At 40.8% G+C, this 12,178-nt stretch overlaps 1 protein-coding gene across 3 annotated transcripts in view; it reads right to left on the minus strand.

Moving 5' to 3' along the window:
* Nucleotides 1-775: 775 nt before the first annotated feature.
* Nucleotides 776-12,178, minus strand: part of ttyh3a (tweety family member 3a) — a 28,486-nt gene continuing 17,083 nt past the window's right edge. For 2 of the 3 annotated variants that reach the window (XM_035948714.2, XM_035948713.2), the window contains exons 10-16: nucleotides 11,683-11,775; nucleotides 10,770-10,862; nucleotides 9,950-10,086; nucleotides 8,367-8,540; nucleotides 7,838-7,913; nucleotides 5,645-5,746; nucleotides 776-3,034 (exon numbers count right to left, since the gene is read on the minus strand). In XM_035948714.2, coding sequence (XP_035804607.1) covers nucleotides 5,666-5,746; nucleotides 7,838-7,913; nucleotides 8,367-8,540; nucleotides 9,950-10,086; nucleotides 10,770-10,862; nucleotides 11,683-11,775 — 654 coding nt within the window. In that variant the 3' untranslated portion in view covers nucleotides 776-3,034; nucleotides 5,645-5,665. The remainder of the gene's footprint in view (nucleotides 3,035-5,644; nucleotides 5,747-7,837; nucleotides 7,914-8,366; nucleotides 8,541-9,949; nucleotides 10,087-10,769; nucleotides 10,863-11,682; nucleotides 11,776-12,178) is intronic. The other variant, XM_023271418.3, reaches the window with a different exon arrangement.

The following is a 12,178-nucleotide window of genomic DNA, read 5'->3' on the forward strand; positions in this document are numbered from 1 at the left end:
CTCCAGACCTAAACCCAATTGAGCATCTGTGGGGCATCCTTAAACGGAAGGTGGAGGAGCGTAAGGTCTCTAACATCCACCAGCTCCGTGATGTCATCATGGAGGAGTGGGAGATGATTCCAGTGGCAACCTGTGAAGCTCTGGTGAACTCCATGCCCAGGAGGGTGAAGGCAGTGCTGGAAAATAATGGTGGCCACACAAAATATTGACACTTGGGCCCAATTTGGACATTTTCAGTTCAGGGTGTACTCACTTTTGTTGCCAGCAGTTTAGACATTAATGGCTGTGTTTTAGTTATTTTGATGGGAAGATAAAATGTACACTGTTATCCAAGCTGTATGGTGACTACTTTACATTGTATGAAAGTTTCATTTCGTCAGTGTTGTCCCATGAATAGATATCATTAAATATTTGGAGAAATGCAAGGGGTGGACTCACTTTTGTGAGATACTGTATATATATACATATATACATATATACACATATATATATATATATACACACATATATATATATATATATATATATATATATATATACACACACACACACATATATTTATTTATTTATTTATTTTCTACCAATTCACTTGTAAATCTGTGTGTTATCTCTGATCGGTTTGCTAAAAGTGGAGAAAATGGTGCTAAAACGGAGGAAAAAATGAGCATCATCCCTGTGGTAAACTGGGGTAACAACAGTGAAGTTTTGCTGCTACCTAGTGTCTGATACTGGTCAGGATCAATCTCCAGTGGAACCATAAAGAAATCCAATGATCTTGTGTACCACAGTTAAGGTTTCTTTAATTTTAAAACACGGCATTCAAGCTCAATATAACCACAGCTTTTACATGTACACATTTTAGAAATTGCAAAAATGACGTATAAAAAAAATGTGATTACATCTACAGTGATTTTTTCCCATCCAAAAAAAAAGGAAATCAATGAAAATTTAAAATCTATTTACCATATTCACATTAATGAAGCAACACACGGTGCTTGCTACGATTCTAAACTGAAAAAAATATCTATAAGCAAATCAAATCCAAAAATGCTTAAAAATTAAGAATTTTAAAAAAAGTCAATTTCACCATGTTTTTTTCTTCATTTTGCTTATAATCTGTACAACAGCATTGCACTAACAAACAACAAAGAGAATATGACTACTACCCAAAAAGAGAAAGACTGCATGAGTGTAATAATGCTGAACAGAGCAGAAATGGGTTGAAAAAAAAAGTCAGGCTCATTTTTCTCCTTTGATTGCACAGGCAACCAGGAGCTGTCCACTGTACAAACAGGCCCAAAATAGAGACGTTTAAAAAGATATTGAGATAATAAAGAAGAAGAGTTGTGCTTAACTTGTTGGCACAGTCTCCACGTCACCTCTTGTACTGGTCACAAAGCACATCTAAGAGAAGCAGGAAGAGGCAGCAGAAGTACAAACATCACTCCACATTTGAAGGTTTTTCATGCTTTGAGAGAATTTCCACATTTTACAGAGAGCAGAGTTGTCGCAATCCCTTCACTGCATCCACTCACCCGTTTCTGCTTTCCTTTATAAATGCTAAAACACATTTGTGAGACACAGTATTTCCAATGCATTAAGCTTCTCCTGGAAATTCTCTTCACATCTGCATATTTTCCGACAAACTTCCCTCCAGGATGCTCTTTAAACGGCTGCATTCTCTAGAGAGGATCACTGAAAGAGAGTCAAGGATGTGTGTGGACAATCCTCAGTTCTGTTCAGGGAGATGAGGCTTCACTAACAGGAACATGAAGAGCATAACAAGCAGTTAGGTGAAGATAGGAGCACCGCAAACCATCTTAAAATGTGAGCAATAATGTTGTGGAGGACCAAATTCACACGCTGTCCTCCTTTGCTTCACCGTCGTCCATAAAAAAAAGTTTCTGCTGCCAGTAGTATGTAAAAAAAAAATCACCTTTTTTGTCAAACTCACGTTTTTTTGTGGATTTCTTACGATGAAGCATCATCATCCTGCTGCTTTTCCATCCTGTAGCTCACTTTCATCCAAATCAAATTCACAAGTTACAGTCACTGCTGTGGAAAAGGGGCTCATCGCACTACTTTTTAAAAAAATGCCACAGGAAATAACAGTGTCCACAGAAGAAAAAAAACACAATTTCTACTTCAGACGACTGTAAGACGTGCAGTAAACTGGTCCCAGACATTAGATTTAAGACGAAATGCAACAACAAGCCAATGTCACAGTAAACTGAGTGTGTTGTGTTTGTGTCCTATAAGTCAACATTTGCATTTCAAGCTCCACAAGCAGAAAGGAGTCCTGAGGAACTGAGATTCTGTAAATTGATCTATTCTACGACACATAGTTCTGACTTATGTTGGGTGTGTTATGTGAGAAATTTCCCTTCAAGTGAGAAGAAAACAGTGGATTCCTCCTGTATATGTGTGTGTGTGTGTGTGTGTGTGTGTGTGTGTAAGGCATTTCTCTCCCACAGTAAATGACACAGTGTGGTACAGTACTAAAACTAAACAACCAGTAGTAATCAGTGTTAGTCTATGAGCACTTCCAGAGTCCTCAACACTGCAATGCCTTGTTAGATGCGACACAGTACATGCCATGGTGCATTCATGTGTGAAGAAGGGAAAAGAAAAAAGTCAGTCCAGTCTCCTTCACATCTGAGCTGCAAGTAAATTCCCAGCACCGATGATGATTCTTGGGATAGTAAACATCAGGAAAGGAGCGTGGAAAATGGCGAACTACCTGCGCTCCCGACGCATGAGATGAGATTTGATGGGTGTCCTCGAGTTTTTGCTTCAACCAACCAGCGAAAGCACATTTGGTTTTTCTATTTTAAGACAGTTAATGGTGGAGAGAAGCAGAAGACTGGGTGAACAAAAGCATGTGTGAAGAAAGGACTGACGACTGGATGGCTGAGTGACTTCAGGAAGGTTAGTGCTGCAGATGGGAGGAGTCCGGTGGCGTCTAGTGCGCCGCGGGGTTGTTGGGATCTGGTCGGCTGTTGGCCAGGTACTTTGCCCGCATGCTGGAGGTGTACTGTGAAGAAAAAGAGAAAATGATACACAGAAGAAAAATGTGCAACGTGGCTTCCCACAGAATTACTTACAAGTAGTACACATGAAGGAAAATGTCGTTTACAAAACACAAATTCCATGTAGGATTTTCCCTCTTTTTTTTTTTTATCTGGCCAAAATGGAAACGCACACACACACAAAAAAAGCATCCATCAAGGTAGTAAACACATTTAAAGTGTTTTGTTGAGTAAAGAAGAAACCCCGTTCTGGTAAATAAAACATGAAAAGCAGCAGCAGAGTAGTGTGAAAATATTACAGGTTGGACATGCACAAAGAAAAATCCTACACAGATTACCTTTCTGACGAGTAACTCCAAGAGCGCTGGAAGCTAGTGGGATATTAAATGATTCAAATACAGAGGTGACACCACAGAAAACAGCTACAGAAGACAGACACATCAGAGTACAAGGAGCTGCATAGATGTAAACCAGTTGGAGTTTAAACTATATGGCTTCTTATCATCACCCTTCGTGCACACCGGCAGGGCCAGACAGTCATATACATTTAGGATGCACTCATGCATTTGCAAGCACAGAAAGGCTGCATTTCACACTCCTGTCCTGCGGAAACACAACGTTGACTTTGTTGCCTTTCAGTTGGAAAATATTACCCTTCAGAGCCATTTGGACAGCCTGTTGAGGATGTGAAGGTGGAATATCTGCACCGATACAGACTGAAAACACCATGACTGAATTTGCACAGAAAAGAACATTTCTCATGACTACGGCTAAAACAACTGATTATTTTCATTCTCGATTAAACTATGGATTAACTTCTTGCGTATACAAAGTCACAAAAAAGTACAAAGTGCTGGTTGTGATTTCTTAAAACCAAAGGCAAAGTCTTGTTTTGTCAGGAGGCCAACACCCAAAGATAGATACTTCAGTTCAATCATTGTATGTCTTTTTGTACAGTGTAGAACAATATCACACTGGTGGGAGTTTACTCATTTTGAGAAGCATATAACCAGGCTAATGGGAGACAATTGTGCTATTGTGTACAAATTCTATTGACACTGGGAAAACTATTTGTACAGTTTTATAGAAAATTTTACAGTAATGCAGCACTTCATATTTAATCTTCATCTACTTTACACTACCAGTCAAAAGTTTGGACACGCCTTCTCATTCAATGATTTTTATTTAATTTCTTTCTACATTGTAGATTAATACTGAAGACATCAAAACTATAAAAGAATACAAGTGTTAATCTTCAGTATTAATCTACAATGTAGATAATTACAGAAATAAATAAAAATGATTGAATGAGAAGGTGTGTCTAAACTTTTGACTGGTAGTGTATGTTAAGGATACTGTTGAGTTGCTTTCAAAGTTAACTCTACGAGGTGTGGGAAAACTGATTATATGTTCAACAGTCTGAACTCCAAACAGCTTCTGGTATTTTTTTTTTTTTTTGCTTCTGTCACATTATTTTCTTTCTCACTGACGGCAAAAATCTCCGAATTCTTGTCACATGACTGTTGTTTTTACTGTTGTGCCAAGAAGCGCAGAGTATTTAGTTTTATGCCGAATCTAATTGTAGCAAACAACTTATTTTGGGCAATTTTTTAAAGGAGACACATTGAATGAAGTGACTTTGTTTAAATTATGATTTCATGCTCAGATTCGGTGACGACATTAACTAGTTACAAATCTGTCAGCTCTTTTCATGAGTCTGATAAATGGAAACATTTTGTCAGTGTTGGGGTTCAGAATGTTAAAACATAGTTATGAAAAATAAAGGTTATAATCTACAGAGGTAATACTTATTAGTTTCAGCTCAGACTTCACAACATTTAAAATCTTCCATGTTTCAATCACACTCTGACCAGCGCTAAAGCCCTACAGATGGTGAGTTGCCACCTTATATATCCTCTTGCTAGGTTGTTACTACAGTTCCTGGCAGAAACAGTATGACAGTGTGTTGTGTTTTATTAAAGACGTTTTCTATAAGGTTCAGTTCGCTACTCCACACAGTACTTACACGTCCAGACTGTGGCGACTGGACAGAAGAAATATGTTGATGCTATTTGTTTTCATAAGACAGAAATCAGCTGATGGATGCTATCGAATATAGCGACAGTAGAGAAAATACCAGAAAATGAAAAGGCATCAGCTAAAAATAAAATCTGACAAAAGGTGCTACCGTCAAGTAGTATTTCCTCTGTCATACAAACTCAAAAACTAGATCCTAAATCCCAAGAAACAAGACAAAACAGACCTAAATGTTCAGGAAAACAGTCCAATGGCTTCATAATATGATGCTGACTTGTCATTGCCTCATAGGTCACAGTGAGCCTCAGGGCAGTCACAGTTTCACATGTTCCTCCCAATACATCTGTGGTGCAGGGGGGAAGGCAGACATGCAGCCCAGGGCCACAGGAAACAAACATCAGGTGAGACACCAGGTGGGACATTTACAGTAGCAAGAGTCAGGACAGAGAGGGAGTGGGGGGTGTGGGGTTCATCCGCCCCAGTGGGATCTGAATAAAGGGTAAGTAGCGCTGGGAGTTTGGGAGGTGGTACAAGGGAGGAACAGGCCAGCAGGTGGAGGAGGCGGGCATGTTTTGTACCTGTTAGCTTAGCAGATGAAGTTACCAAAACGATCTTGAACTCTCCGATGGCTTTAACTGCCAGCAGTGACCGCTGTTACTGTCCGCGGCAGTCAAATACAACTGTATGGATTCGCAGAAACAAACAAAAAAAAAACGACAAGAAGAGAGTATAGAGAAGATACACAAAGCAGTGGCGAGGTCCAGGCAGACACACAGACACCAGGGGAGCAGGAGCTCTGGTGGAGGTTCAGGCCAGGTGGGGGCAGAAAGGAATAGCCAGGGCTGGCTCCTAATACAAACTAATATTGCTTAAATGACTCTTTATTAGGAAAGAAAACAAAGAATCCGACACACAATCCATCACCTGAACAGCGGTAGGTGTTCATCTGGGCAAACAGAACCACATAAATCTTTAGTACTATTTGCATGGTGCACAGATGACAGGCAGAGTGCAGGATTTTTTATTTAGTTTCCAGCTGACATCAAGTAAAGGACAGAAAATGCTGTCATGTGAGATACATATTACGTCAGGTGACTGTTCATCCTGTCATCTATCCATCATCTACACCCGCTTGTCCTTAGAGCATTGTGAGAGGGGTCAGAGCCTATCCAAGCTGATATCAGTGAGGGGTGGGCTACACCTTGGACAGGTCAAAAGTCAATCACAGGGCTGACACACAGCGACATAAAACCTTTCACACTCACATCCACACCTGCAGGAAACATCAGAGTTGCCAGCTAACTTATCTTTCACATTTTTGGAGAAAACTGGAGCACTACATGTAAGGTTTTTTTGTCTCCATTTCCATATAACAAGGTCAAGCAGAGTGCTACCAGAGAAGATGCCCAGAGGAATAATAATAGTTCTAGATGAACCACAATCTCTCCAAATACTGGTTCTCAGACCTCTCAATTCTAAAACTAGGGACTGAGTCATGCTATCATAGTATTGTATACTGTTCAAAAATGCACTACATCAAAATGATTTGTCCATGTTTTTACATGTATTCTTCAGTGGCTTGTAAGTTAATGTTTAAGCTCTTATTATGAGAGACACTGAAAAAATAAAGACCAGAGTTCAGAGTAGGTGATTAGGGGACTTTTGCAGTAGGAGCTTTACCAGGGAACCAAAAACCTTTAGAGGAACTCAGGAACTAAACCTGTAGGTTTCTGGTGGTTCTGCTGGGGACAAACAGTGGTGATTGTGAAACACTGACACCACAGCTGCTTCAGCTTGTGTACTGCTGCTTTCAGAGAAAGGGATGATGCAACGCAGTGTAGGATCCAACAGCTTCGACTATATCAACGAAAAATAGAAGCTACTGGATGAAACTCCTGTTATATATTAGTAGTAAGAACGGAGAAAAATGGAGGGTTGCGATGTAAGAATATATTGCGAATTTTACTTTACTGCGTCTCGATGAAGACATCAAGAAGAGGGAAAAATGGCGCTTGCTGTCCTCTCTGAATTTAACCAACTCATCACAAGCATAGCTCAGCTGTTTTTTAAGGGTTGCTAAGACGTATCTAGGCCCTAAAAGCAGTTCTACAGGGTCAGTTATTGTGGTTAGAACATGGACAAAAGCTTAGGTTGCCCTAAAAAAGGCTGCAAGATCCTGCAGTGAAAAATGTCTAAATGTCAGACATAGTTCTCTGTTGAAACGCATTTTAAACAAATGTTCAGAGAACAAGAGAGAGAGTAAGAGTGTGAACAAGTTGAGAGCATGAGTGGACAAGTGAGAGGGAGCAATAGTTAACCAAGCTAAGGAGTGGCGAGGAGGAAACAAAAATGAAACAACAGATAGTTTCAGGATTTGTTGTGCTCTAAAACAGAAATACACAACTATCAAACTGTGGAGACAGATGACCTGCAGTTTTCAGTCTTCCTTTCTATATTTTTATGTCTCCTTTTCATTCTTTCTTAACATCCACCAAGCATTAAAGTCATACAATAGTAAATACACAGCGTAACATGATGACATTGTTCATTTTAATCCACCATTCTGCCTGATGTACAGATTTGTTCACATTTGGTAGAAACTCAAACAGATTAGTTCCTGAGTTTAGTTCCTCTGGTTTAATACTTAATAACATAATATCTTTGGGTCAGAAAGGCCTAAAAGAAGTCAGTCCCTCAACAAGAGGCTGTCAAATGACCCAGAGGTGTTCCTAGAATTTATTTATTTTTTTAACAGGGAATGCAACACTTACCGAGGGGGGAGGAGACTCCCGTCCTATCAGAGGTGTGTTTTCACAGCGAGAGTTCTGGAAGTTGGCGTTCTGAGCCCTGTTGAATAAAACACACAGACGTCAAACATAACAAGCACAGAGGCACAGTGTCGGTCTTTACATACTGTTTTGAAACAATATATTGTAAACATTATACTCTCCAAGTCAATTACTGAGGCTTTACAATCCAGAGGCAGAAACTGAGGGATCCCCTTCCCCCAGTTTCCCAAACACTAAGCTTCAATCACAGGGCAGAGAGATTTGGGTTTCACAGGCCTCACAGCTGGAGAGCAACAGCTGCATCTGCTGCACACAACATGAAGGTCCATAGAAGAGCTAAGCTTCTCTCTGGGGACATATAAACTTACTCCTGAGTACATGACATATCTCATTTCAGCCCCACTGAGCAGAATCTGGGTCGCACTGTGAAAATACATTATCCACCACTCCTGCATTTCATTCAGGGCGTTGGTCTGTTTTAATTCACAAGTTTGTACCAGTGGTGTCTTACATGTACTCCGTGACAGGTGCATTGCTGACAGTGTGGGCTGCAGCAGGGATGGAGGTCTCGCTACCGTAGCTGCTGCCACAGCTGTACAGGCTGGGCATGTGGACCCGGTACAAGTTATCGTGGTTTTGCCTTCCTCCGTGGCTCAGAGACTCGTCCTCGCTGTCCTCCTCGCTCCTGCAAAGACCACACAACACCGTATAACCACCACCAGGGGGACCCCCTGTCCCATCCCACTGATGACAAAGAAGCATAAAAAACGCCACGTGGTCACATTTTTCATTTATTCTCAGTCACGTTTTGTTTCGATTTCATCACTGCCTCGGGGAGGGGAAAAATGTATCTGAGCTGTTTGATGCAACAAAAACAAAAAAAACCCCACTGTTCTTTCTACTGACTTTAATGGAACTGAACCAAAACTGTAAAAAAATAGACTTGAGTATTTAGTTCACTTTCTAGAAAAGAGCCTTAATTTTTCAAGATCATAATGAACATTTTTAACTGTGAAATAAAAGCAACAGTCTTCTTTTGCAGAAAGAATCTGCTTCTTTTCAAAAAACCCCCCAAACTGCATCAGCATATGTAAGACAATAGTGCTCTGAACATGATGTATGAAAACAGTGCAACAATGACACCTCATGACACACCGTGGAGCCTGTCTCCCTCTAGTGTTCATGGCAACCACAGGCTGTTTTCCTTCATATCAAAAGTATGAGGTCATAAAATCATATGAATCACATTCACTGAACTTTATAATACTTCTATTTTAAAATGCATGTCAGAAAAAAATGGCATTGTTTGTCTACAACACCAAAAATACAAAATATAAATCTTGATAATGACTGCCATTTCGAGCTGCAATTCCACATGGGGTAAAATAATTAGCTGGAACGCATCATTACTACAGTATAGCAGAACAAGCTTAGTGAGGACCACTGAGAAAAACAGACTGGTAGCGTGTAAGCCTTTGCTTTACAACAGGAAGCTCAAGCAGAGATCAAACTGATGAACATGCCCCCCAATGATAAGGAGGGATCAGTTAATTATGTGGAGCAGCTGAGCTGACGGCTGTGCCTGGGAAACCACTTCCTTCGTATCCATCCAGCAAACCTTATCTGCTGCTAATAGGACAAAGAAATCAGAATGATTTCACCCTTCTGCTGCAAAAATGACACCAGCTCAGGCAGTGGATATGATAGATTTAGGCCAACTCTGCACAATTAGGGGGATAACGGGAAGTAATCTATTTGAGGAAGCAGCTGGAGCCTTCTGGACTTGTCCCGCTGGTAAACACAGCCGGTCTTTGAATAGCAAACAACTGAGTCCTACAGAAGAAAAAAAAACATGTTTCCCTGTCGGTGTACATTTTTTCTCAATCACTTTTCTTCATTCCTGTGCCGTGTAAGAACACGAAGGTTAAAAGAAACGCTATGAAACCATAACTAATTAATGGGCTTTTCCTCTTAAATTATTTCTCACCGTATACACGGTCCTGCATATAAATTCTGCTGAAAAGCTCTTGCACTGGTTCTTGTGTGGTTGAGAGGTGGGGGGTGTATGCTTCATGAGTACAGAGGATGTCTTACCGTTTTCCCCGCCAGGTGTGAGGCACACTGCAAACAATCGAGCTGAACATGAGGGCAGTGACGAAGGAGAAGAGCACGAGGTAGATAAGGCCTTCCAGTCCGTCATAACACAGTCCTGTCATGGCTTGGACGTAGTCCTGCAGCAAGAAGAGGTACCAATTTCAGCCTACATTCACACATCTAAAGCATTTCTTGAGGAAAGAGCAAAATAAAAATGCACATGTTGAAAAGGAGTCTTCAAAATGCATCCACTGTGATTCTCATTTAAAATAGGTCAAACCAATGAGTTCACAGTTGGCAAACCAGAGGGAAGGCAGTGGATTTTTACCTCCATTTGAACAGAAGCAGCACATTATCAGGAGAATCTCCATTCTGCATGCAGCAGAAATATATTCAGCGCAAGTTACCCACATTTTCATAAAATAACTGTGGGGGTAACAGGGTGGATATTTAAGAGGGATGGCAGAGCAGAAAGCAACAAGAAAGTGCTACATTTGCACATGTGCACTTGGAATTTGGAAGCCACTCAGGGACAATCCTCCAAAGCACAGCAATAGCCAAGTACTTGTCACTCAGCCAGCTTCATAAACGGTACACGGCCAGAACCAGTAGGACAAGACCTTGTATACAGGAAGGCAGATGTTATTTATGCTGACAGGTGTAGTCAGCTGCACAAGCATGAAAGATGGGTTGCTTTACACAACTAAGCTGCACTACAAAGATGTCATAACAAATCAGCGCCCAGGCCCTTTTTCATCACACACTGAGCAAGCCTACAGTAACGGTGTCTTAGCTTGTAAGTCTCCTCGTCCGTGCTCACCATGTGCAGGCTGCGACAGTCCACCAGTGCAGTGAGCTGATGTAGGCTGATCTCTGTGGTGTTTAGTATCCCCTGGATCTCTTCCAAGTTTCCCTGGAAATCACGGAAGGAAAAAAATCAATTTGCAGTGTTGACTGTTAACTTGAAATTCTTTGGAACCTTTGTATGCATGATGTCATGATAAACTATGACAAAGGAATGGGAAAACAAAATAAATAAATACAATTTATATTGTCTACATGACAAAAAACAGCAATACAGTAAGTGACAGTTTCCCACTCTTGCCTGCCAAAGAAAGAAGGGAGCTGAGGATGTGAATAATTACTTAAAGGAAGCAAAAGTAAACCAGTTTTTAAAATGGTGATTTATTCACTGATTATTCATTCAATGCACACTTATCAAGGTTGTGTCTTTCATCAATATACAGGAGTACACAGTAACTAGAGCTGAAAGAGCAGATTTTAATGTATGATACATTTTAATGGACCGTTTGCCTTTTTTCCCCCTCTGGTTCCCATTTTAGCTCTGGCAGAAAATACATCTGATTGAGTGATAAAAAAGTTTCCACAACCTCAGCAAATTTCTCTGTGCGGGTATGTGAAGTGAAATATGCCTCTCTCTGTTCCCAATGTCAGCTTTCATTTATGCTTCTGTCAACACAGAGCAAGGACCAGCGCTGGACAATACCACAGTGTTGTATTGACAAGAGCCAGTGAAAGCCTAATGCAGCTAAATGGACATAATACACGTCCCAGGTGGGCTGTCAGCAGATCTTTATGTGGACAGGTGCACTTCACTTCTCTGCAGGTCAGTCAGGCCCCATTCACTGGGATATTCTGCTGCCAAACAGTTACAGCTACTCTGTAATGTGGCACTTCTAGTAATGAGCATACCGACGGGGCTGGAAACATACCTTGGTCTGCTTATACTCTCTGGTGGCAGAGCGCAGAAGTTCAGACACGTCGTCCTGCATCTCCACTAATGCTTTGTGGCTCCCAGAAAGCTTCTGAAAAAAGGATGAATACTGTAGCAGCCCAGCACATCTCAAAAGCATTTCCATTTTTTAGAATCATTACCAGAAGCCTCGGCTGCAGTCTCCTTTTGTAGCCGAGTGGATGTCTTGTGAAATCACGCTGACAGTTTATAGATGTGAGCTGAAAGGCTTATATACTGTATATATAGCTGCCTTTCCTTTACAATTGTACTAATAATAGACGCCTGAACTTCAGCAGCACTCACAAGTTTTCATTTATTCATGTGGCTTGAAAGACAAAATGTACGCAGTCCATTAAAGAGAAACCATAGTTTCACAATTAAAGCGACATTCTACTTCTGTGCAACATCTCTCGTGACTGAAACGCACTCTTTGAAGTTTGTGCATGCTATCTGCATGCACACATGAAAAGCTG

The sequence above is a fragment of the Amphiprion ocellaris genome, chromosome 19, assembly GCF_022539595.1.
Source record: "Amphiprion ocellaris isolate individual 3 ecotype Okinawa chromosome 19, ASM2253959v1, whole genome shotgun sequence".
NCBI classification, from domain to species: domain Eukaryota; kingdom Metazoa; phylum Chordata; class Actinopteri; family Pomacentridae; genus Amphiprion; species Amphiprion ocellaris.